The sequence below is a fragment of the Odocoileus virginianus genome, chromosome 2 (assembly GCF_023699985.2).
Source record: "Odocoileus virginianus isolate 20LAN1187 ecotype Illinois chromosome 2, Ovbor_1.2, whole genome shotgun sequence".
Lineage (NCBI taxonomy): Eukaryota > Metazoa > Chordata > Mammalia > Artiodactyla > Cervidae > Odocoileus > Odocoileus virginianus.
This window is the reverse complement of record NC_069675.1, coordinates 14698277-14724761: the sequence shown is the minus strand read 5'-3', so window position 1 is coordinate 14724761 and position 26485 is coordinate 14698277. Positions and strand designations below refer to the sequence as shown.

Below are 26485 nucleotides of genomic sequence, written 5' to 3'. Positions count from 1 at the left end.
TATTTTTTTTTAAACTAAGTTATAATCACAAAATAGAAATAACAACAAAACTGTGCATAGCCTCTTACAATAAAAAAATTTCCTCTATTAAAAAAAAAAAATCACTACACTGAAGCCATCCAATACCTCATATACCATGCACAAATTCAACTATATGAGTTTGGTCAAAGAAAGTGCAATCATATCTCATATACGCTGTGTACCCCAAAATAAAATCTACTTGCTCTACCAACTGTTCCACCAAAGCAATAGCAGTTCATTCCAACTCTAGAGGGAAAATTATTGGACTTACTGAAGCATTTATGTTGTCCTTATACTTTTGGGATAATTTAAATGACTTTAAATATCAACATGTATACTTTAGCCTTCTACTGACTTTAAAATCTAATACCCAAATAATATTGAAAGGAAAATGAGCTAAATCACGAGAAACACATAAAAGACAAACAATCCAAGAAAAATGTCATTCTGCTACTACAAAAGCAAAGAAAAAAATAAAGAGACATGAAAATGGAATTGTAAGGTAAATCCAAATGAATACTGAATACAAAAATCATAACAATAACCTCGAGAATTAAAATAATATAAAATTAAGGTATGAAGTCATATTGCCATATAACTCAAAGTAGCGATTAAATAATGTTCAATATATTTGCACCACATGGGAAAAAAAGTAACTGGATTTCTGGGTGTCACGGATACATGTATATTATGCTCTCTGGGATAACTGCTAAAAATAATAAAAAGAAGAAAAATAGCTCAATAAAAATAGACCAATAAAATGGAGACAAAGGGAAAAAAGAAACATCTAATAGGCAAGATGAGAACTCTAACAGAATATATAAAATACATGGTAGATTTGAATACAAATATATTAGTAATTATATTAAATGTAAATAAGCTAAATAATTGAAAGAAACAGGACAAAAAAGGTAAGTACATTCTGCTTATAAAAGACATATCTAAAATAAGAAGATTCTGAAAAGTAAAAGTAAAAATATATACCATACAAATAGTAACCTAAAGAAAGCTGATGACTGGTACAGAAATATCAAAAGAAGCAATTTTAGGAAAATCAATGCTAGAGAGAGATAATACCTAACAATAAAAGATTCAATTCATAAAAGAGATACAACCATTCTAAATTTGTATGATAGCTTCAAATTGCATAAAAGAAAAACTGCTGAAACCAAAACAGACAAATCCACAAGTATAATGACAAGAATTTAACATACTGATCTTATTAAAAAAAAAAAAAAAAAAAAAAAGAAACATAAAATAATCAATAAAGAGAGAATTTGAAGAACACAATTAGCAAACTGTATATCCAAGTGGATATACAGAGTACACTTCACCAAGCACAGACTAAACATTATGGGTGAATTTAACAATCATAACATGAACTTCAACAGCTGACCAAAAAATACATAAATTCAATTCTATACCACACAGACCTTACTCAACCAGTGTTTAGGAACATGTAGCTAAGAAGTTATGAAAGTGAAAGTTAGTTGCTCAGTTGTGTCCACTCTGCAACCAACCAGGCTCTTCAGAACATGGGATTTCTCAAACAAGAACACTGGAGTGGGTTGCCATTCCCTTCTCCAGGAGATGTTCCTGACTCAGGGATGGAACCCAGGTCTCCCACACTGCAGGCAGATTCTTCACTGACTAAGCCACCAAGGAAGCTGAGCTAAGAGGTTATACAAAGAAACAAATAGAAACCTAGAAATGATTACTCTTTATAAAAAGTCAGGACAATGTTTACCTTCTTCAGAGAGTGAGAGAAAAATAAATTGAAGTAGGCATAAAGAAATTTGTTTACAGAATACTGGAAATGTTGTTTCTTGACCTGGTAATCATATGGGCGGTTTGTGTTGTGATAAATTGCTTCCCTATTCAATTGTTTACTGCACTTTTCTGCATGAGTATTGTATTTCACAATTAACATATTTCAAAATAAAAGGAGACAGAAATTGAGAGACTACACTCATCTTCTAGCACCTTATGATCACAACTCAGGATTTTGTCTTAAAATTTAATAAAATCCCTCTGCTGGCAACAGTTTTGATCTGACTGCAATACAAAGTTGAATTTTAATAAAAACATAGACTAAAAAAAAAACCAAAAAAGCATAGACTACTTTTGGAACGACAAGAAACTGGTCCTGTTATTTGCTTTGCAGAAGAAATGGGTAGGAATGTAAAGGAATACTTTTTTCAAATCAGATCTTTTGTTTTAAATTTCAAACCTTCTGAAAATATTACTTATAAAAATACATTAATTTTCTTAAAATAAAAAAATTAATTTCATGACAGTTCCAAAGAAAAAAGCCTGATTTAAAAAACTAAAGAGTTCTCAGACTCCCTGGTGGTCTGTGGTTCCATTGTGGAGGGCATGGGTCTGATCCCTGGTCGGGAACTAAGATTCCGCAGCCAATCAATCAATAAATCAATAAATAAAACTAAATAGTTTTCTGGAAGTTTATTTTCTTGTTATGGCATGTTTCCATGCCACACTAAATGTGTAAGTTTCTATAAAATGACTGTAATAGTCCAAGAAAACAAACATAAGTAGATATTGATCCTTCTGGCATCTCCACATAAAAGAAATACAAAATTTTATTTTAAAATTAAAACTCTCAGCTAGATAAGCCATGAATTTCACTTAGTGGTTACTTCCACAATTGCAAGAAATATGATTCTGAATGAAAAGGCACTCAAACAACTGTTAAGCTCCCTTTAAAACACGCTGCCATTCTGGACCCAAGTGATTAAATTTTTCATGACTTTCATGACTTCTAAGCAACTATTTTTACTTTCTGAAGAAACAAAGACACTCACGAAAAAACACAAACAGTAGAATTCATTCAAGACAATATTCAAAAACACATCTGTGACTATAATACAAATATAAAATCATATTCCAATATTTCTAATTACAAAAACTTCAATTATTTGTGCCCAGACAGAACTACGTGTAACACAGATCTTACAACATAAAGAAAAAAACAAAGAAAAAAAGATGTACAAAATAAACAAGTTGTCATCAATCATTCATTTAAAGCATCACCACCACCACAGACTCAAACACACAAATAGCAGGTTCATGTATCCAAAGTTGTTTTAAACTAGCTGAAAAAACAGTTTTCCCTCTTCACTCATCTCGAACTTCTCACAGACACTAACAAATATACTTTTAGCTTTAAATGCAAGAAATAACACCATGATGTTAAAACTACACACAAGACTGGCTGACAGTTGATGACTACTGCAGATGGATAATGAAAATAAAAAATTTATTGTACTCTTCCCTTTACTTTTATCATGTTTGATATTTTCCAAATTGAAATGTTTCTAAAATTCCACACACATAAAAGCAAAAAGATTTAACATAAGGTTCTAGAATGTAGGGGAAAAAACCCCATGAGTAGACTTAGAAAAGATATGAAACTACTTATGATTTTTCCTCAGAATCTCCCTCCAACCAACAAGTTTCCACTTCACACAACAGTGAAGGAGTTTCACAGATAATATAAACAGATATGTAAACTTATATATCACTTTACTGCAACATAAAATATGCAATAAAAAATGTACGTAACAAAAGAAGGTACATACCAGTAAACGTACTTGCATCATCCCTTTCTATTCTTGTTCCATCACTAGTTGACACACAAGAAAAGTGCAGCGGTTCAACTTCTAGAAGTCCAGTGAGAGACGTGAAGCTACCTTCAGCCGCTGCGCAGCTGCTAACCTTTCCACTTCCTAACACAAAGGAGAGACAGGTTTTACAAAGGGGGAATTCATCTTAACAGGGCAACAATCAGAGTGAGAATTATAGCCACTACTTCAATTTTAATTACAAAGATGTATAAATGCACTAACTTTACACAGGGCTTCAACAATGGACGTGCTGTTAAGAAAACTCACTAACAGGAGGTACCACAGGACTGCTCCGTACTACAGAGGCAGCGTTGCACAGAAGCAACCATTAACAAGAAGCATACACATTAACAAGAAACTAGAACAAGTGATTCTGATTTTAAATGAGGAACAGAAAACAAAAGAAAAATAAATATTTTAAATAAGGAAAAAAATAAGACGGCTACTTAGATTAATTTAAGCATGCAAAAAAATCAGAATATATTCTATGATATCAAGTGTATAAATGACTAAATTAAAATTTAAAAAATACTCTTAAGATATTAGCAAGATTATATTCTAGAATGAGATATACTGCTTTATGATCATAAAAATAAGTTAGCACATGTAGCAGTAAGAAAAAAAATCAAATGGTCACATCCATGCAAACCATGAACGACAGAAGACTAGATGGAAGAACACAAAAGAATTAAGAGCGTATATGGTACCATGGGAGGAAGAGGGAAATGTCATTTTTAGTACTTGGCAAATTTTCTAAAATCAGAGCAATACTTTTAAATAGAATTCTTTATCAGACAAAGTAAAACAGAAAGAGAAGATGAAAAGAGTGGAGACACAGAAAAAACCTAAAGGAATAAATTAAACGCAATACTAAACTATCAAAACCTTATTCTCCAACATCCATTTGCACCCAGCACAGGACCTGATACATGTGTTAAAAAAAATAATAATATACTGAGCACTTATTCAATAGAAGACATGGGAGATACAAGAGAAAAATGACAGGCCCTAGTTGTCATGAAATGCATATTCTATTCAAGTTTACCAGATATGAAACAAATAATTATGCAATTGAACCTTAAAAAAAAGTGCTACACTTTACTTAGGAGAAGTTCACAAGACAAGTAAGTCAAGGCGAAATCAATCTAAGTGAATGGGCAGTAAAATACTTCCAGGATGAGATGAAGAGATTCATGTGAAGAATAAAAGATTTTTATGCATCTACTCCAAGGAGGCAGAGGAACCCAGGCAGAAGAAATGACATGAATAAAATCTCTTCAGTAGAAAGGAACATGGCACATTAGAGGAACTGAAAGAAAAATGTGCCTACAGGAACATTTCTCAATCCTAAAATCTCTACACATCTTTAAAATAATTAAAAGAACTCAAAAATTGAGCTTTCATTTATATTGGTTGTATATATAGATTTACAAAAGTAGAGATTTTAAGAAGAGAATATATTAAACATTAATTCACATAATAGTAATAAATTAATGTGATTAGATATAAAATCTTTCATTTTTGATGAAAAAAATCACTGTCTTCTAAAACAAAAATAACTTAAATGAGAAGTTTGGCAAAGTCTTACATTTTTGCAAATCTCTTTAATATGTGGCTTATCAAAGGTAGTTGGATTTTCCTATCTGGATCCAATCTACAACAGCATGATGATGCTTTGGCAGAAATATATGAAAAAAAACTCTGACAAAGAATATACATAGTTAGAAAAGAAAGGAACATTTTAATAAAGTATTAAATATTCAAAAATTTGAAAAGTGCCAGTTTAGAATTGCAATATAATATCTGAAATCTTGAAAAAGACCTTCTCAAACTCTGCTATAGCAAAATTAGTTGGCCTATGTTATTCTTTTAAGGAATCTTCTGTCCAAGTATGATGATGACTCACCACGCATCAACCATTTGGAAAATACTGGTTCATTACTATATACAGATCTTCCAAAAGTTAATACACTTGCTTATATAATATCAGAAAATGACACTAATATCACAGCCCATCAGAAAAGTCATTATGTATTGAGAAGCTGTCAAGCTTTCTTTGGAGGACAAAAGTTTTCCAAAATTCTAATCTTTGCTTAAAAGTTCTACTTCTAACATTGGCAACAAATAACTATCAATTGGATGGATACTGACACGCTTTTTAAATTCATTTTTGAGAAAATACCTGCCAAATAATCAAATCTGAATGAACACATTTTGTTTCTCATTCATGCAAATAAAAATGGCATTCCATGAAATAAGCAACAGAAGTTTACAGCTATAACAACTACACAAGTTCATTTTCTTGAAACAACCATGGTTCTTCAGTATGCGGCAGAAGTGTTTCATGCACACTTCCCATTTCATCACAGAATATTTAAAAGATGTGTACTCCTGGGTTCAAAACTGAATAAAGTTAGTGATTTTAGCTATTTCATCAAAGATATTTCTAAGTAAAACCATCATGTTTCTGACTCTTAAGTGTATGGGGAAGATCATCATGCTTTCACATAATCAGTACAAAAGTCTATGCAGTGAAAAGGGCAGATAGGAAAACAGTTGACCCATGGACTCCCTGAAAGGATTCAGGGACCCTTAGAGGGCCTATGGACAACACTTTGAGAATCATAGGACCACAAAAAGAAAACTAACAGGGGAAGGGAAAAAGTCAGATCATACAAGATCATCTATGCTGTATTAGAGACTTTGGATGGTACAATCTTGGGAAGACATGAAAGATACCTTGAGAGAATAATCAGATCAAGTTTACATTTAAAAATGACTGCAATCATTGCACTGTAAAGGATGAACAGAAGTGAGCCAAGAACAGATGCAGAATAACCAGTTGGAAAGCTATTTTTTAGTCCAGGTTCAAGATGACTGTGACCTGGACTAAAATCCTGTGATCATGAGAGGTAAGAGAATGGGCAAATTGCAAACACAGGTTGGTGGAAAAATAGATAGGATCAGATGACAGCCCCGATGTGGAGGATGAGAGAGAGAGGATACAGTTCACATTTCTGTTTTGTGCTACAGATGCCATTAACTGAAAAAGGAAATGCTGCAGAAGGTCTGATGGTAAGGAATAAAAAAATAAGACATTCATATGGAGATGAATAGTCATTCTAAAATGAATATGGCTGCTCTTGTGTATTTAACCAACCCCCTGGCTTGGCCTGAGCTTTATGGTCTTCTTACAGTTTCTCTGTAACAAACTTCATTCTATCCTAAAGTGTACAGGAGGCATCTATAGGTCTAGTTCGAACCCCTCCTCTGAGGTCTACTCATAATTTGACATGTCACTTAGACACACACTGGCATGAGGTAATCGGAGCCTAAGTCATCAAACAGAATAATTTATTAAAAAGCAAGAAGACCAGATGTATAATATAATCTCTTTCCTTAAAAATGCTCATAAACACGTGTAGCAAACAAGTCTAAATAGCTAAACATTCTGTTAACAACGGTAACCTAAGAGAGTGGAGAGGTTAAACTTGAGATATTTTGCATTTTATTTTTGTATTTTATTTTTCTCTTTTGTTTTTTTCACAATTCATAACTAAATTTAAACAAAACTGAGACTAACTCCCCGAACTTACTTATGTTTAACATGGTAATTATCATGGTACAAGTAAATTTTTTAACATTCTGGTTTACTAACAACAGTTGTAACAAGTTCAATAAGAAGGAAGAAAACAAAACATAAAGTGATCACTGTTCTAACAACAGAAAAACACCAAATTCTAGCATCTGAAGAGATTATACCAATAGTGTTATACATTCAGTCCCAAAAGCAGATTCTTTAGAAGAGCATCCAAGAATACATGTAACACTGTGTGCCAAGTTTACCTCAGAAGAGTATGATAGAAAATGCAGAAAATTATTTTTTCTTTCTCCATCTTTGCTTACTAAAAACGCTTATATATTTATTTTATTTTCTGTAATATGAAATAATATGTTCTCTGATTTTACAGACAGCAAAGGCACACCAAATAAAATTGGAAAGACTACAACGAATAAACAAATTTTAGTCTATTAACATTAAAGTCATACTAACGTAATGAAACACACACAAAAGCAACAAAAAAACCCAAATTTGCAACCCTGTCAAAAAGAACGTCAATATTTTTTGATGGGGGAGTTGAGAAACAAAGCAAATAGTTTAATGATTCACAGACACAAAAGTTAATTTCCAGAAACTTTTAGTTCCCAAAGACAGAATGGAATAACTAAAATCTATTAAAAATTGATGGTATCTTAAACCAAGGTAAAAAATTCAGAAATTCCTTTAATCAAACATTTTACTACCTGAAAGGACATCTGACAAATCAATTTCATCAGACTGGACACCAATGCTGCTGTTGTACACATTTTTGCAAGAAGAGCCACTCATCTCCAAATCAAAGAGGACTGGATCGAATGGTGAACTATACAATCCATATCTGAAAAATAAAACAAGGTCCTAGCGATTTTCCTGTCAGTCATCTAATTAATAACTTTTCTATTTACTTAGCTTTAGCAATTCCCTGGTGGCTCAAATGGTAAAGCATCTGCCTACAATGTGGGAGACCGGGGTTCAATCCCTGAGTCGAGAAGATCTCCTGGAGAAGGAAATGGCAACCCACTCCAGTACTCTTGCCCAGAAAATTACATGGACAGAGGAGCCTGGTAGGCTACAGTCCATGGGGTCGCAAAGAGTCAGACATGACTGAGCGACTTCACTTCACTTCAAAAGCAGTTTTTATACAGGACAGAGAGACACTAACCAGATTTAAGTCAGATTCACTGAACCTGAACTGTGTTCCCTGCAAACCTATGCTCCTAAAGATACAGTGCAGAGACTCAATAAATGTGATTTCAATTAAGCTGGTAACTACTGAACCAAGATTGAACCTTCATCAGTACACTGAATCAAAAAGAGGCTTTCAAGCACCCTTCCCTTGCCTCAATCATGACACTGACTCAGCAGGAGATATAAAGGTTTTTGGTAACATTTCATCAAAATCAAGATTTCTAATCAATAAAGATGATTATAAAGGTGAGTGCTTTAAATAACAGAACACTCTACTTCAAAAAGAACTCAAATCTAACCTTTAGATATTTCTTATTTCATTATGTTTAAGTTTTAGAAAAGCAAATGGCACATAAAGAATACTAGTTAAGGGCAATACATGATTTACACAGTTTCACCTTACAAAGTTTTAACAATGAAGAAACAAATTACCTTAAGTGCTTTTTCCACTAGCAAGAAACACCAGTTATAAAGATTTTTAATATAATTAGCCTTCCAAATAAGCATCTCCAGGACTTCCAAAGTTGTTAAAGGGAATTATTCTCAGAGAAAATAGAGGGAAACAAAACCTTAAGCAAATATATACCGTAACAGTTCTGTGCAAAGGTAGTACCATATCCAGAAAGGCCCATCATTAGTCATTTCATAAGTTAAAATACCTTGTCTGAAGCAAAGCCTCCATTGGTGTTAACCTGTCCTGCAACTGTCTGGACACAGCAGTAAGCAGAGACGCACATGCAGTGCTGCACCCAGCCAAATCATCATCTTTAACATAATTCAGTAAGACAAAATACCAATAGACAGAACCTGAAACAACAACGACAAATTAATATTTCTTTTCCTCATTTCTCCTTTACAAAGAAAACTTCAGATTTCACATTTATGAGTATGTCCTCTTTTCCTAGAACGATTTTCTGGAAAGAAAATCTGTAAGGGCAAATTACAAAGAAGGACTAACTCCCTGGAGGACTCTAAGATGATGCTGACAAAGAATCGCATTATATTTTTTGAGAAGTGTACAAAGTCAACCTAGTCATTTAGATTTTCAGTTAAGTGAGAGGATTCTGAGGGACATTTTAGAATAGCTAGAAAAGTGGAGATGTCAGATCCTTCAAACAATCTTTCCTAAAATACTCTTTCTCTGTAGGAAAAATTTCAAAAACAATAGATAGGAATGAGCTACAAATAACATACTTCAGCAAGTGAATGAAGTGTAGTCATTCTATATTGCCAGTTAGATATAGACCAAAAGTGATCTTAAAAGGTGTTCACGACGATGTATTTTTACTCTTTTATAAAACTTGAGATATCTGAGTACTAAGTACACCCCATAATTTAAGCACCCAACCTCTAACACTGTTTTCAAGAGACTGTTTTAAACACCAGAAACTATCATAGTAAGCAACCAAGTCCAAAACATTCTACTCTATGTAACAAAAGAGTTTATAGTTTTAGTCAATATATGGTTAAAGGCAAATATAAACGGATTCTTTGTCTAAATTAAGATACTAATAAAATAACCATTTATCCGGCTTCCCAGATGGCACAGTGGTAAAGTGTTCACCTGCCAATGCAGGAGACACAAGAGACTCGGGTTCAATTTCTCAGTTGGGAAGATCCCTGGAGGAGGAAATGGCAACCCACCCCAGTATCCTTGCCTGGAAAATTCCACGGACAGAGGAGCCTGGCGGGCTACAGTCCACGGGATCACACTGAGCAGCAGCAGCAACCACTTATCAACTCACTTTAAGCAAGCTTTTTTTCTGATACACCACAAAGGTCAAATTCTCGTGGAATATGAGATAACTTTTTGAATGGATTGGTTATTTATGAAATAAAAGACTGTGAGAAATGTCTTCAAAATAAATAAATAAATAAATAATAACACTAGGTAAAGGGCAAAGCAGTAGCCCTTCATAGTAAATTCCTACCTGATAACTACATTCATTCTTGAATGGCATTTCCACAGTTTTTAGGTGCTGTAAAAAAAAAAAAACTCACTGGTCCCTTTCAGAAAATTCCAATTTGCCACAGACCCTACCATTCACACACTATATGTGTATGAACCATTTAACTAATTTACGATATCTCTCTGGCATTTACAGACATTTTAGTTTGTAACATCTGATCTACCATCACTAAACAACCAAACAACTCAATTATTTTAAGGAACTCCACAAAATGTATGAATTGAGATGATCTGATTATTTAAATCTCCCATAACTTTTTCCTAAAAATATTATCAAAAAGAGTATCTTCCTACCCAATCACAATTTAAAACCCCTTAAAAAATAGACAAGCTATAGAAAAAAAGAAGACTAATTGAGAAAAAAACAAAAGTTACTAAACAAATATACTGTGAGACAATTCCTGAAGTTATAGTTATTTATGACTAAACAAGTTTCACATACCACCAGTTGCTGCTGCGGGTAAAAACGACATATTATCAAGTAAGGCCTTCAACAGAACAGATCCAAATCCAGGTTGACATGGGTCGCACTTGCCATTACTGAAAAAAAATTTAAATACATTACTCAAGGTAATTAATTCTAAACATGGTGTATTACTCTTAAAAATCTTTAAATGTGTTCATACAGACTGAAAGAAACCTGCCTCAAAGCCCTGTGAACGTGCAGAAAGATAATAGGGACTGATAGTAGGGTCTTTATAACTGTTTTCTTATGCAATAAACCACTCTTTTTTTAAACCAAAAAGAGCTAAAAAGCAGGTATAATCAATACAGACTATTAATTTTAAACATTTCCTAGATAGTTTCAGGGTTTAGAGAAAATGATGTGCACAATGCTACAAATAATTCTGGGAAAACTGACATAACTGGTAACAAAGGCCTCAGGTGAAGAATCCAAAGACAACCAGGGACAGTGAGAATGAAAGTGAGGGAAGAGCTCCCCTTACAAACTCCCCAAAATCTTCTAGTAAGCAGAGAAGCCCAGCTGAATTCTTTTATTACTAGATTTAACATGACATTTTGTCCAAAAAACCCCAAACTTCTTCCCTAGGATCTCAATAATACTCATTAAGTTTTAAAAATCCACTTACGTTATACATATATTCAACAAGAACCAAATGACCCTAGACACAAGGTATCACCTGCCAAACTACAGGAGCACCTACAAAGTATATTTTTGTCTTAACAATCACCAACCTGATGCACAAGGCTAGAAATCGAGCACACTTGTGGGCTATGCTTCGTCCTGCCTCAAAGAAGCAAACACGTACAATGTCTGAAAGACATTTTCGTGTTTTTGAAAGCAGGCTTTCATTTCCTTCCTTCGAGCTGCAAAACAATAGCAGGTGTTTACGCTCATGTTGAACTTCCAATCATAACATCCAAAGGGCAATCTGTGGTAAATAAAATCTTATTAACCTTCCAGGTCCATTCGAATGTACTCCAGCTAACCAACAAAGAATATCTAACACAAGACTCTGGGCATGTTCTGTGATTTGGCCATCATCTGCTTTTCTACACAAAGTGTTGAGAAGCTTCTCATGAAATTCTGAAAACTGCAACATGGCACATCGCTGCACTCTACAAAAAAAAAACCAATATATGTATATATATACACACACACACACACACATATACATAAATACATTAATAATCAAAAGAGAAAAATATAGCTATTTCAACCTGGTTGGACATCAAATATTTCATTTGGAATCATGAATATTACAATTAAAAAAAAAGAAGAAAATTACGTAGCACTATATGAACACCAAGGATGAAACAATGAAGTGAAAAAACAATATATACCATCACTGACGTAAGTTCTTAAGAGAAATAAAAAGCAAATAAAAATTTTCAAGGAAAAGTTAAGATTTTTAAATTTTGTGGATATTGATATATTTACTGGAAATTCTTCCTTTGTACTCCTATTATTTAAGAACAGTAGAAGAAAATGAGGTTACCTCTCTTTAGAAATTGAAGTTTTCTTAAATCTTCGGATGGTGACTGAGACTTCTTGAAGTAAGTCACAGCCCCGGAGGTTTTCAGATTTACGGGTGCCACTTGTACTTTCATTTTTAACATTAGAGGATTTTTCCTGAACATAGAAAAATAAGTAATTGAATGAACAAATGAAACAAAAAGTTATTTACCATTAAAGTTTACAAATAAAAAAAAAACTGAACTATGACTACCAAAACATAAATCTCAAATTAAAATGATAGCTTTTACCCTCACATTCAGTAAATGACTAATTTACTCCATTGTTATAAAATTGTTATAAAACTACAACCATGGAAGAGACATAGTCACTGTTTAAAGGTAACAGCCCAGTGAATAAAGATTACCAAGCCAAAGTCTTGAGTCTCAGTCCCAGCTACTGCTCTACGAGTTATGCCAGCTCCCCAGTCTCTAATGTTCCCTCACTTAAAATAGGAAAAAATGGAAGTAACAGCACCTGCTCTGCCTACCTCAAAATTATTTTGGGGCTTAAATCAGATAAAGTACACAGAAGCTCTTGAAAAACTGGAAGACCTATACAAATATAAGACGGCTGGTGTTACTAATACTGCTATGGATAATGATGCTAGAGAAATAAAATCTCTAGTGCTCAAAAAAGTCCAAAATCAAACAAGTATGAAGAAACTGCATGATATAAAGCTAGTTGTAGAAAATGAACATGAAAATTATGATATATCTCTGAAATCAATTCTCAACTTACTTCTCTTCCTGCAGCCTCCCAAATGTTTACCAAAAAAAAAAAGGTGGTGTGTTACCAGTAAAGGGCATAGAAACAAATTCTTACACACAAGGTAATAAGCATTATGGTCCAAAATAATTATTAAGGCAAGTGCCTGCTAGCAATTACTCCCCAATGAATATACTTTATAAAAGAAAGACAGCTTAAAGTTAATGTAAATATTTTCTCCTTCATTATATTTTTTCAACTTGCTGCAGAGAAAAACTACAAACAAACCAAGTTGTCTATTAAAAAAATCAATTATGGGCCATGCTACTTCCAAGAGTGTATAACATTCAAAATAGCATGTAACAGTTCACAAAATTCTGTAAAGCAATTATCTTTCAATTAAAAAATAAGCAAATAAAACCTGAATGTTACCGTTTAAAATGATACTGTTTCATACCTTGCCTGCTGCAACTTTTGCCAAGAGTGAAGCAAGTGAATACCCCTTGTTACTCTGGTGTTTCAGGGATGGAAGTCTTACTACAGGACGTATACCACCATTACAGACCTCATCTGTTCCTCTTTCATTCACTGCCTTGACATGGATCAAAAACGAACGATATTTTCCTCCTGCCATACCTAGAGGAGTGGTGCAGAATGGGATAAATTATTCAATCATCAAAAAGCAAAACTGCATTTTGTTTTCATGCTGCTGCTGCTGCTAAGTTGCTTCAGTTGCTTCAGTCGTGTCCGACTCTGTATGACCTCGTAGATGGCAGCCCACCAGGCCCTGCCGTCCCTGGGATTCTCCAAGCAAGAACACGGGAGTGGGCTGCCATTTCCCTGAAATGTGAAGTCGCTCAGTCATGTCCGACTCTTCCCGAACCCATGTACTACAGCCCACCAGGCTCCTCTGCCCATGGGATTTTCCAGGCAAGAGTACTGGAGCAGGGTGCCATTGCCTTCTCCATTTAGTCTTCATAGAGTAAGCTAAATAATTAACTCCACAGAAAGAAAAATACACTTTGCCAGAATTTTCAAATTATACTGTTTGCATATAATATGGCTAAATAAGCTTCATATATGTTGGCAACAAAAGAACAAAAAGCACAGCATTTATATGAAGAACATAATATAGAAAGTTTTGACACCTGGCATGTTTTATCCCAAAGAAGTTAGTCATTTCAACCACACAAATTCTGTGAACTATAGAAAAACAGGAAACACTGTCACTGAAGCACCGCCCGAAATCATGATGTATTATTATGTGTATCCATCCAGCCCTTTTATGCATGCACGCACACACATACACATGTGCATGCACACATACACAGCATTATTGTATCACACACTTAAAAAAACACAGGCTTTGGAGCCACTATCTGGGTCTGGTAATGGTTCTGCCATTTTATTAGCCATGTGACTAATTAAACTCTCCATGGTCCAGTTTCTTCCAAAATGAGTAAAAATAATAATAGTACCTACCCCAAAGGTAATTAAAACACTTATAAATGCATGGCAAAAGGAAGCACTCAATAAGTATTAGTTATTATCACTAGTTTATGTTTTATATATTTTAACTAAGTTGAAGTCATACCATACAATCTATATGTAAAATTAACTGCAAAAATACCCTCAAACTAACATACCCATGAGCAACCCATAAGCTGCTGCCTAAGCAGGTATGAAATCCTTCTGTGATTACAAAAGCTTCTTTTGTTGTTCACCACTGATCTGCCTGACTACTGTGCTGGCACTGCACTGTTATATTCTTCTTACTGCTGCACTATTCTAGGTTCTAAAATCTCTTAAGATCCTGCTTTTAGTTTTCTTTTTCAACATGTCTTTGGCCTACATCATCCTTTTACGCATACACAAAAATTTAGCAATCATTCTCTCCAGTTCAAAGTTTTAGGAATTTGAAGAGAAGAATAGTCACTTCCACTAAATTCCAAGAAAACTAACACTTTTACATTATTGAGACTTTTGAAATACACATTATATAATCTATCCCTAATTTTGTCAATCTCATGGACAGAGAAGCCTGGTGGGCTACAGTCCATGGGGTCGCAAAGAGCTGGACATGACTGAGCAACTAACACACACACACAATTTTGTCAAAGCCAACATTTTAATTTTCATGTAAGATTTTAAGTTTCATAATCTCATTTAACACAACTAACTTACACTTCCAGCAATATGAGAGATTTTATTATATAGTTATTATACAGGTTTGCTCACCACTATAACCTAATATGTAACCTAACAAATCACAGGGTCTCATAAACTTAATGAATGAAAAAGATATAGTTAAGGGAGTACAATCAAGCTGGTGTACATACTCTAACTACAGGGAAGTGTGTGAATGGGGACAAACATTATAAAGGGAGTGCACACATTTTAAAACAGTTGTTATTTAGGTGGTCTGATATTTTCTTGGTTTACAGAAGGATCTCCACAGCCTTCTCATCTCCAGTTGTACTTTAATGATTGAGGTGTCTCACTTGGACTTTTTAATTCACCCATGAGATACAAAAGTGACATAAATATCTTATTACTGCAATATCTAATCTCTTACAGACATAAGATAAAATATATATTGTAACTTGTGTTTAAGACACATCATTACATCTAATACTTTAAAAACTCCTCTATTAAAAAACCCTTAAGAGAAGATATCATAACAATATAAACAAACACCCTGAAAACACAGGACTCTAAATTGATGGAAAAGGCAAACATGCTAGAACATAATGTTTGGTTATTTGGAAGAATTCTGTATAACATGCTAAGTAATACTACATTCATCTTCTTTGTGCTTTTTCAAAAAGCACTGAGACCCTCAAGACACAGAACGTAGGATCTTAAGTTTCACATAACAATAGTCACTGATGAAAGGAAATTATCTCAGCTACCATGAAACTGATAGAATCATTCAAGAAAATTCCCCCAAAAAACAGTATCTTATTTTTCTGAAATCAGGTTATTTTTCTTAAATTTACTTTTACAACTGTGGGACTGTTTATTCTGCTTTTGTAAAACACGTTACTTCACCTTTAACAAGTTTGGGGCTTGTTAATGTCAACATCCCAGCATGCCCCGACAGATCAAGGCCACTAGCAAGCCACACTGGCCCACAGAGAATGTCTTCTTTATGATCTTCTAAAAATGGACATAATCTAAGACCTAAAAAGAAAAATACACATTTTTCTTTTAAATTAGTGTATAATTTAAAATGTAATATTTAATAAGCAAATATCTATCCCATTTACATATAACAGCACCACACAAAATTCCATACTTAGAATGTGTTCAAATAAAATTTGCTATCATGCTAAGGAACTATAATCGTTATCTGATATATTATGCTGTTTTTCATTCCCATATTATTTACATTCACCTTGATTAAAAAAAAAAATAAAACCATGACATGATTTCAAATCTCAAGATATTAAAAAACAAGAATGCAAGTATTAGCACAGCTGTGTTCACTAAGAAGAGCTGAAAATTAAAGCATATTGCCAAGCAGAATTATAGGTTATTTTTAATTGTGTTCTTAAAACCATGTTTTTGCAAGCCATAAAGAAATCTTTGCCCAGTAGGATGCATTTGGATCACTACTCCTTTTACTGTCATGGACAACAGCTCTGTAATTTAACTCACACTGTGATTCCTCTACATCCATGTGCTGCATTTCTTCATTCAAATCAACCAGGGACGGTTTCCCATTTTGTTCCACTTCAATGTTAAGAGCTGGAGACAAAGGAAAGGTGATCTGCCTATCTACTGCTGTTTCTAGAGGATAAAAATATTAGTAAACTTAATGTTGCTTAATATCAATGATCTATGTGCCTAAAATTCTAAAATTCTCTGTTAAATTGGGAACTACAGTGATTTTTAAAATGGTTGTTAGGGGAGGAAGAAAATTAGATTCAACTGTTTTATATTCTCTTCTCTCTTTTAAAGGTGGTAAAATATTCACCTGACGAAATAATCTGCTAGCCACTAAACCAAGAATTTTTACCCTAGGCTATATAGTACACCACCTGCAGAGTTTTAAAAATACCAGTACCTAAGTCCTACACCAATTAAATCAGAATCTGTCATGATTCAAAAGTATACACACACACATACACACAAATACACACATATATACACACAAACACATATATATACACAAACACATACATACATATTTGTAAAATAGGAAATTATTCAGGTTTCAATGTTTTTATCCCTGGTGTGAAGTAGCCTTTTACTCTGAAATTATCCCTAATCTTTTAAATTAACCTATTAAGACGAAAACACTGAGAAATAACATCTAGTTCCAAATATGTGAAGTATGTATAATCTATTTTAGTAACTCAATATATCAAATTCTAACTCAATATATCAAATTCTGAATTTGTAAGAAAGATAAAGATGAATATATTCCTGGCATTACATTCTGAGTTTTACTAATAACCTTAAAAGAATATATGCATTCCATAACAAAGTTCTTTTTACAAACAAGTCTCCTCTCACAAACAGAAATGCATTAAGTGCAGTAATGCTAAAAGTGAAACTAACTCACAAAGGAACTAACTGCCTAAAACCATAATTAAATTACTCAAGTTTATGCAATTCTGAACAAGAGAGAGTTACTGAGAAGTTCTTCAATGTTCTCTGGATAAACTTCTCTAAACAGAACCACAAAAAAGCAGAGAAGGAAAAGGAGCACAGGGGTGAGGGAGCAAGAAGGGATGTCAAAACTAGACAGCCAAGTTGAAAATTAGTTTTTTTAAGAAACCCAACTACATGATAAAACCTTCAAATTTTGATCCATTCTTACCATTGACTTTCCCTAAGCCTGGAGCTTTATTTTTCAGCAGTGTCACTTGTATCTGTGGAATATTGGTGATGTTTGAGTTCAAAACAAATTTGAAGTCCACATGTCCAACCATACAAGCTTTAGGTAGAACCAATTCAAATACATGTTCATCCCAGCTGTTGCTGTCAAATAAGGGAGAAAATGATAGAGTGAAATCTTTCTTAAGCTGTAACCATCTTATCACTAATATTACCTTTCATACTCTGATGTGCAGTCTCCAACAAAACCGAATGTTTCTCAGTGGGATTATGGGAGAAGACAAGCAGTTCTACTGAGAAAAGTTAAACTTAGGGCAATGAAGAATCTTACCTCAGGAATCCATACCTGCCTTGGGCACTGTATACTCCAAAAAGCCCTTGTTCCTCTTAAGTGTGAAATACTGTGCATCAGAATTATGTGCAGACTTATGGGCCCACCCTGATTTAAGAGTGGGGTCACAGGAATTTGGATTTTAAAATAAGAACATTTTGTATTTCTTATACATGTCCGTTCTCTGATTTAAATTCTGTATATGTGCTAAAAAGTAAAACTCCTCCACTAAATTTCAGATTCAAATCCAAATGCCTACCAGGTATCTCAAACTTAACATAAGTGACCCCAAACTACTTGATAACCAATTCTAAAAGCTGTAAAAAGAAATTCTATTTTTTAATGAGCTCAATCCAAAACATTAGTCATCCTTAACAATTCTCAGTCACATCAGATGCTCAGTAAACCAGCATGTGTGACTCCTTCTACCTCCAAGCTGTATCTGACCATTATCCTCACTGCCTCTGTCAATTATCATCACGGTCCAATTCACCATCACCACCACCACAATTATCTGAATTACCACAACAGCATTCAAGTTAGAATTCTCGCTTCTGCCTCTTCTCTGTAACACACACACCACAACCACTCATAACCTACTATCAACACAGTGGTCTTAGTATATCCTTCTAAAACATAAATCATATTGCATCACTCCTATATTCAAAACTATCTAACACCTTCCCATCTCACTCAACATGAAAGTCTCACTGTAGCCTGTAAAGACATTCATGATCTAGCTACCAACTATTTCCTTTGATCTCACTTCCTATCACTCTCCTCCATGTTCACTGCACTTAACCAGTAGCCTCCATGCTCCTCCTAAAATTTGTAACATATACTCCTCAGGATCCCTGTACTTTCTATTGTCTCCAAATTAATGTCCTCATGGAAGCCTTTCTGAGGCCCCTTATATAAACATATCACACACATTTTCTCTCACACACAGGTGCACACCCAACAACTCTATCGCCATTCTGTTTTAATGTGTTTCAAAGCTTTTATGACTATATGACATAGTAGATATCTGTCTCAACTGCCTGTCTATCACCACTAGAATGTAAATTTCATAAGAGCCATTTTACTAGTACCTTCCAAAGTGCCTGCACAACTGGGAGACTGGGATTAACATATACACACTACTATGTAACTATACAGCACAGGAACTCTACTCAATACTCGTAATGTCCTATATGGGAAAGAATCTTAAAAAAAAGAGTGGGTATATGTATACCTGATCACTCTGCAGTACAGCTGAAACTTAACACATTGTAAACCGACTACACTTCAACAGAAAAAAAAAAATGTTTTTAAAAAGGGAACACATATTAGCAACAACAAAAAAAGAAGTACCTGTACAAAACAAACATCTAAATATTTAGTCACACAATCTACAGATCTATTTAACAAACTAAATGGAAGGAGGGATTATTCTCAGCATTTTATCCTACAACTAAGAATAAGCATACAGGAATTTCTAGGCTTCCTCGATGGTTCAGTGGTAAAGCAGGAGACACTGGTTAGATTCCTAATCAAGAAGATCCCACCATGCCATGGAGCAACTAAGTCCATGCATCAAAACTATTGAACCTGTAACCTAAAGTTTGAGAATTACAACTACTGAGACCACGTACCACAACTACAGACACCCACACACCCTAAAGTCCATGCACCACAACAAGAAAAGCCACTGCAATGAGAAGCCCACACACTGCAACTACAGAGTAGCCCCTACCTGCAACTAGAAAGTCCACGCAGCAACGAAGACCCAGCACAGTCAAAAATAAACGCTTTTTTAAAAAAGAATATAGGAATTTACAAAACCAAGGTGACAAATGAAACAAACAAAACTGTTAATATGCAAAAGCTAACAGAAAGAGTAACATATATATAATAATTCTATGTTGTCACTGTAAGATGAACTTAAAACTTAACTGAAATTAAATACCTTGGAAGGATGTTTTACCTGTCAGTCTGTAGTTTCCAAGTTCTAGTATGCTGAGCAGCATCCCCATGATGCTGCTGATGCAAATGTTGAGGATGCCTCCTTTGCTGCTGTTCTTGCTGAACTTCCACCCAGCAGGGCGGAACAGTAGCTGAAAACCGTGGCGTCAAAGTCTCAAAGCGGGTTAGCTCCACTAGAGATGTCAAGATGTCAACGGTGAAGGGCTGGTCCACCAATAAATCAACTCCTTAATAAGAGTGAATGCAGAGTTTGAAATTGGTTTTAAAAGAAACAAATTTTAATCCATGTTTTTGTCTATTCAATTACAACATTTGCCAAATAGCCTTAAAACGTAGGCTAAAATAACTAGCACTAAGTCCATAAGGTATAAGAAAAATCCACCTCAAATATTTTAAATTATAGAAAGGGAACTTATTATTGGAGAAACCCAAAATCAACCTCAGAAGAGCCCTAACCAAGATTTAATGAGCCCCAGATTAACAAGGGCAACAAAAGGAGTGGTGCTGAAATGTAAGCCCTGACTTACATCAATAATTAACTTTTACATTTTGTTATTTACAAAACACAATGTTAAACATCTGCAAGCACACAATACCTGCTCCTTTTTACTCTGTTAAAAAGTAAGTTAAAAAAAAAATCAAAGCTATACTGATGGCAAAAAAACAGAAACCAAAAACTCAAAGCAGTATTTTTTCCACTTCTAGGGTACTTAAGAATACCATGTACACATACCAGTACTGTAAGAGTAACAACCTGATTCAGAGAGATAAGTTTGCTTTTACAAATATATGTATTCACATCTTTGGAAAGGCTAACATATGACAAAGCTGAAAAACTTGTTTCAATTAACAACAAAAAAAATTTTAAAGACTAAAATATGAAATCTGATAAATTTAGAATAGTTTCACAAAGAAAAGTTCACATTTAGTTCTATAAAATTACTATAAGTGTATTCAAAGTATGTTTTTCCTCAAAGCTTCAGTTCAGCTCAGTTCAGTCACTCAGTCAACTCTTTGCGACCCCATGGACTGCAGCTCACCAGGCCTCCAGGTCCATCACCAAATCCCAGAGTTTACTCAAACTCATGTCCTTTGAGTTGGTGATGCCATCCAACCACCTCATCCTCTGTCGTCCCCTTCTCCTCCCACCATCAATCTTCCCCAGCATCAGGGTCTTTTCAAATGAGTCAGCCCTTCGCATAAGGTGGCCAAAGTATTGGAGTTTCAGCTTCAGCATCAGTCCTTCCAATGAATATTCAGGACTGATTTCCTTTAGGATGGACTGGTTGGATTTCCTTGCAGTCCAAGAGACTATCAAGAGTCTTCCCCAACACCACAGTTCAAAAACAAAGGGCTTTTTAGAAGCCCTCAAAGCTTAGGGCTTTTTAAAAAATGACTGAAGCTATTAATATTGTTGGCAAACATTTAACAGCATATCAATGCTCCTTTACATTATTTACTTGTTTATAACCTAATTTATCTTTACTAAAGAGTATATTATGGGTTTTATATGAAAATTATTATGCTAATATCCCATAAAATATGAAAACATTCAGTATGTTAGCTTTTTAAACCAACTTGTATAGTTAATCAAGACAAGCAAGTCCAATTATACATAGCAAGAGACATGAGTCACTTTATCTCAACAGAGGATAATCCTGCCTCCCAAGGGCCATATGGATGGAGGCAACTGTGTCTACGACTGGAATCGAGTAGGTAGAAGCTACATACATGGCTAATACAGCACAAGACAGACTCCCACCACGAAGAATTACCTAGTCTGAAATGTCAACAGTGCTGAGAGTGAGAAACCCTGAAATAAGGTACATATCACACAAGTAATCACTAAAATTAAGACTTATCACACCAGTAATCACGCAAAGTTTGCCTTTAGTGCAAAGAAGAATGATCAAATTCCTAAATGTACAGATTCACAAAAAAGAAATAATTTTGGGTGCTATTTCTGATTGGAATACATTTGAGTTTAAACACATTTTTCATTAAAGATTCATTAAATTTCTTTTAAATGCTGCTGCTAAGTCACTTCAGTCATGTCCAACTCTGTGCAACCCCACAGACGGCAGCCCACCAGGCTCCTCTGTCCCTGGGATTCTCCAGGCAAGAATACCGGAGTGGGTTGCCATTTCCTTCTCCAATGCATGCATGCTAAGGCACTTCAGCTGTGTCCAACTCTGTGAGACCCCACAGACGGCAGCCCACCAGGCTCTTCTGTCCACGGGATTCTCTAGGCAAGAATGCTGGAATGGGTTGCCATTTCCTCCTCCCTTTTAAATGCTAGGTTTCTTTTAATAGTTAGGTTGGGGAATAAAGTGTGGTAGGTGCCAAGGATAAAATATACCAGCACGTGGAAGTACAAAAGGACCGTGGTATAGGGCAAGGGCAGGGAAGGAGAGCTTAGTAACAAATGAAGAGCATGAAGCTGAATACACTTTAGAAATCATGGAGAGTTTCCAATGACTGGAGGTTGAGTGGAAGACCAGAGTTACTAGTCCACAGAGCACATAAAAGATTTTTAAGCAGGAGTAACAATGCTAACAACCTCCTGAAAAACAAGTTCAGGGGGCAGTACATGGAGAAAAGGCAAAATGGGAGAAACCACAAACAAAACCTAATCCATCTGAAAGTTCACAACAGGGTGACGAGGGTCTGAAAATATCACCCCAAGGAAAGCATATTTTTTCAGCATTTCTATTTCAGAAGTAACTAATATTAGCCATTTCAGTTACTTTACACTTACTCAGTGAATTCTTCACTCTTTCATACTGTTTTGTGCCATCCTAACTACACTAAAAGTTTCTTCAACAACCAAAATCATGCTGTTACCTCTTAGGCGACTTTACCAAAACTAGTCAACTTACCACAGGTTGAGAACCACTTCTTATTTTAATGTTTACAACATTTTCCAACTACTGAAAACAGAGTGATAAATAACATACAAAAACATGTCTGATAAAAGAATATCAACAAGGAAATGAACTCTCTCAAAGTAACCAAGAATTGACTACAAAAAATTAAATAATGTTTTAGATTATAAAAGAGTGATTCAGAAAACTTTGAACATCACAAGAATTTGCATTTTTAAAAAATCATTTTTAAAAGTTAACATCATACCTGAAATGCCAGGACTTGAAGGATTTGATAAAGGTTTGGAACCTTCTGAAGACGGCTCTATTCCTTTAGAAAGAGATCCATCCACTAGTATGTCAGCTTCATCAATATCATCACAGGTTCCTCCAATTTGGAGAAAATGAAGCTCACCACCTACAGTACAGTTAAATCCCATCAACACAGGTATATGAAAAATAGGTAAACAGACAAGTGCTTGCTACTTAGTTAAGAAACTTAATTTATTCTAACACCACTTAAAAGGCAGAAAAAGAGGGCTACCAAAGTGATACATCTCCAACAACTTAGAAATCAAATTGTCATGGAATTACAATTTCATATGTGAAAATAGTTATTTATCTAGTACTTACATGTGTAAGGCATTATTTTAAATGCTTAATTCATTTATACTTCACAAATAACCTAAAGTAGGGAGTATGTGTCCACTTTACAGATGAGAAAACTGATGCACTAGCTATACTGGAATTCACAGCCTACTCTCTTAATCAAGCAATAGCAAAAGTGAACAACAATTCTTCTTAATTTTTTGAAGCATTCACAAGAAAATGAAACCAAATCAAATTTCTATTTTCCATATTTCTACCACAGAAAAAAATGCAAAGTGAGCTTAGCAAAATATTTAAGAAATAAAAATAAGTAAATAATTGGAGATTTACTTCCAACATGACAAAATAAGAGAAATCTTACTCTTAAAAGGCAATTATAAAATTGAACAAATTGTCATTTAAACAGAGTGAGTCAAATGGTGAAAACCAGATTTGCTAATACTGTCACAAGGACTCAATGACTTGCTATCTGAATCCAGCATTCTGTGTGGCAAGCAAAACACCAGAACTAACCAGGGATTTAACAGAGTTACAGAAAGTGAGAGAAACATAGGGGGCTTGGTAAACATCTCAAATATTCCACACTGATCAGAGGTTGTACATATGTGCAGATCAGATGGGGCCCAAGTCATCAACATATTCCCAGTCTACTAAGCCCCAAAGCTTATGCAGAAAAGACCTGAAAGGGCACAAGAGAAAATAAAAATAAAGAAAACAAAAGCCAGGGCACACTTGAACACAACCTTGCCAAAGGTATCTGGTCACAACCAATTATCAAAATCTTTAGCTGAACACTAAACTATGTGGACAGACAGGTAACAAATAAGAAACAAGTCTTTAAAAACCAGAGTAGAAAACAATGAAAGAGACATCAGTAGCTGCAAAAGAAACAGACTTCACAGATATAGTCCAGGTGGGTTACCAAACAATCACATAACAATTCCCAAACGGGGGTGGGGGTGTAAATCAGAATGCAGACGTTCTACAATGTTATTTTAAATGTCCAGTATTAAACTGAAAATTATGAAACATGTGAAGAGTGACCCATGTTCAAGAAAAACAAAAGCAATGAGAAATCTCTCTGGGCACCCAGATTTAGAGACAAATACGTCAAAGAAGCTGTTGTAAATATTTTAAATAATAAAAGGACATCAGGTATAAAGAATTCAAAAAATGAACGGTAAAAATGAATCAACAAATCATATAAAAAAATTAGCAGAAATTATTTTTAAAGAACAAAAGGCAATTCTTAGAATTGAAAAGTAACTAAAATGAAAAGTTTGCTAGAGACTCAATGCAGATTTGAGATGACAGAAGAAGGTATCAGTGAAATAAAAACAGATCAATAGTTGCATGTTACATATGAAAATTGTTAAGAGTAAATCCTAAGAGTTCTCATCAAAAAATAATAATAGATCAACAGAAGTAACAACAGAATAATAGGTGCAGAAACAATCAATAATTTTACATACAACATCTTTCCTCAAAAATGAATGTGAAATAGAGACATTTCCAAATAAACAAAGACTGAGTTTTCTGCTAGCCTTACCATAAGTACTAACAAAAGTCTTTCCAGATGAGCTGAAGGCAACACACACACACACAAAAACAAAACGCCAAAAGTAGGTGAACATACTTTTTTCTCATTTAACTTTTTTAAAAGATAAAGACTATATGAAATAACATTTTTTGGTTGGATTTATAACTCATCTAAATGTAATATATAAGACAACAGTAGCACAAAGCTGAGAGAGAGAAAAATCAGAGCCAAGTTTCTGTATTTTACTAGATTTAAACTAGCATTACTCTGAAGTAGACTGTGATAATCCAATAAGAAGACAATTTCAAGAAAAGGTATTAAAAAACAGAATCAACACAAGCACCAGTGACATCACATCAAAGGACAGAACAGGAAGTAATTGGTAGGAAGCGCTAGAGGTCAGTAGTACCATACTTCCACGGCAGGGAGTATGGGTTCAATCCCTGACTGAGGAACTAAGATCCCATATCCCACATGCTGTGCAAAAAAAGTTAATTTATAGCACTAATTGTAGGCTTTAATTAACAGACTCAATGTTTCTCCATGAGAAAAGTTTTATGCGATTTGAATATACTTACGAGACAGTGTCAAATCCATTCGATTTACAGTTTACAGTGCTTTTAAAATTCTACTTTATGGATTGTTATTTGAACATTTTAAAGCAACTTTTTTGTCCTCTTTATTGCTATTAATCTCATCTTTTCAAATGCATCTTGATCAATTAATCCTTAAGCAACTGGGGAATAATTTTTAAAGCAATTAACTTCTCATGTTTTCTCTTGTCCTTCAATTCATCTGAATTCCATCACAATCATGATCACTTCCTAGAAATTGTCATTGTTTAAACTCCAATGAAAACAGTGATCGATAACTTAAATGTTGTTTCTCTTCTGAATCGCCAAAATCATCTCTCATCAAAAATTCAAATCATTAAACTCTGATTGCATTTGTGAAAACTACTAGCATCTTATGACTACAAGCCCTGGGAACAGGTCACTCAGATTCCAAAACCACTTCCATTTCGAATGGCCTACAGCAAGTTAAACTGTTTTCATTTTTTTTAATCTTTCAGATTAAACTATACCAAAAAGTTCACAGTATAAAAAGTTCAATAAAAGCAGGGTCTCCTACTTTTATTATATTCTGGCAATTTAATGTAGTTTAAGCATTCTGATGATGACAGACTGCCCAGGTCTGAACGCTAACTCTGTCATTTATTAGC

The 26485-nt window shown here is 34.3% G+C and overlaps 1 protein-coding gene across 10 annotated transcripts in view; it reads right to left on the bottom strand.

The window, feature by feature from the left end:
• Positions 1 to 26485, bottom strand: part of BIRC6 (baculoviral IAP repeat containing 6) — a 210646-nt gene that overhangs the window by 127454 nt on the left and 56707 nt on the right. For 7 of the 10 annotated variants that reach the window (XR_011491208.1, XR_011491210.1, XM_070476650.1 and 4 more), the window contains exons 11-23: positions 23383 to 23532; positions 20252 to 20477; positions 17938 to 18098; positions 16770 to 16901; positions 16161 to 16292; positions 13567 to 13745; positions 12385 to 12518; positions 11843 to 12004; positions 11621 to 11752; positions 10866 to 10963; positions 9114 to 9261; positions 7971 to 8104; positions 3621 to 3767 (exon numbers count right to left, since the gene is read on the bottom strand). Coding sequence is in view for 8 of the 10 variants with exons in the window: in XM_070476650.1 (XP_070332751.1) it covers positions 3621 to 3767; positions 7971 to 8104; positions 9114 to 9261; positions 10866 to 10963; positions 11621 to 11752; positions 11843 to 12004; positions 12385 to 12518; positions 13567 to 13745; positions 16161 to 16292; positions 16770 to 16901; positions 17938 to 18098; positions 20252 to 20477; positions 23383 to 23532 (1935 nt within the window). In the remaining 2 variants the exon portion in view is untranslated. The remainder of the gene's footprint in view (positions 1 to 3620; positions 3768 to 7970; positions 8105 to 9113; positions 9262 to 10865; positions 10964 to 11620; positions 11753 to 11842; positions 12005 to 12384; positions 12519 to 13566; positions 13746 to 16160; positions 16293 to 16769; positions 16902 to 17937; positions 18099 to 20251; positions 20478 to 23382; positions 23533 to 26485) is intronic. The other 3 variants (XM_070476632.1, XM_070476635.1, XM_070476639.1) reach the window with 2 other exon arrangements.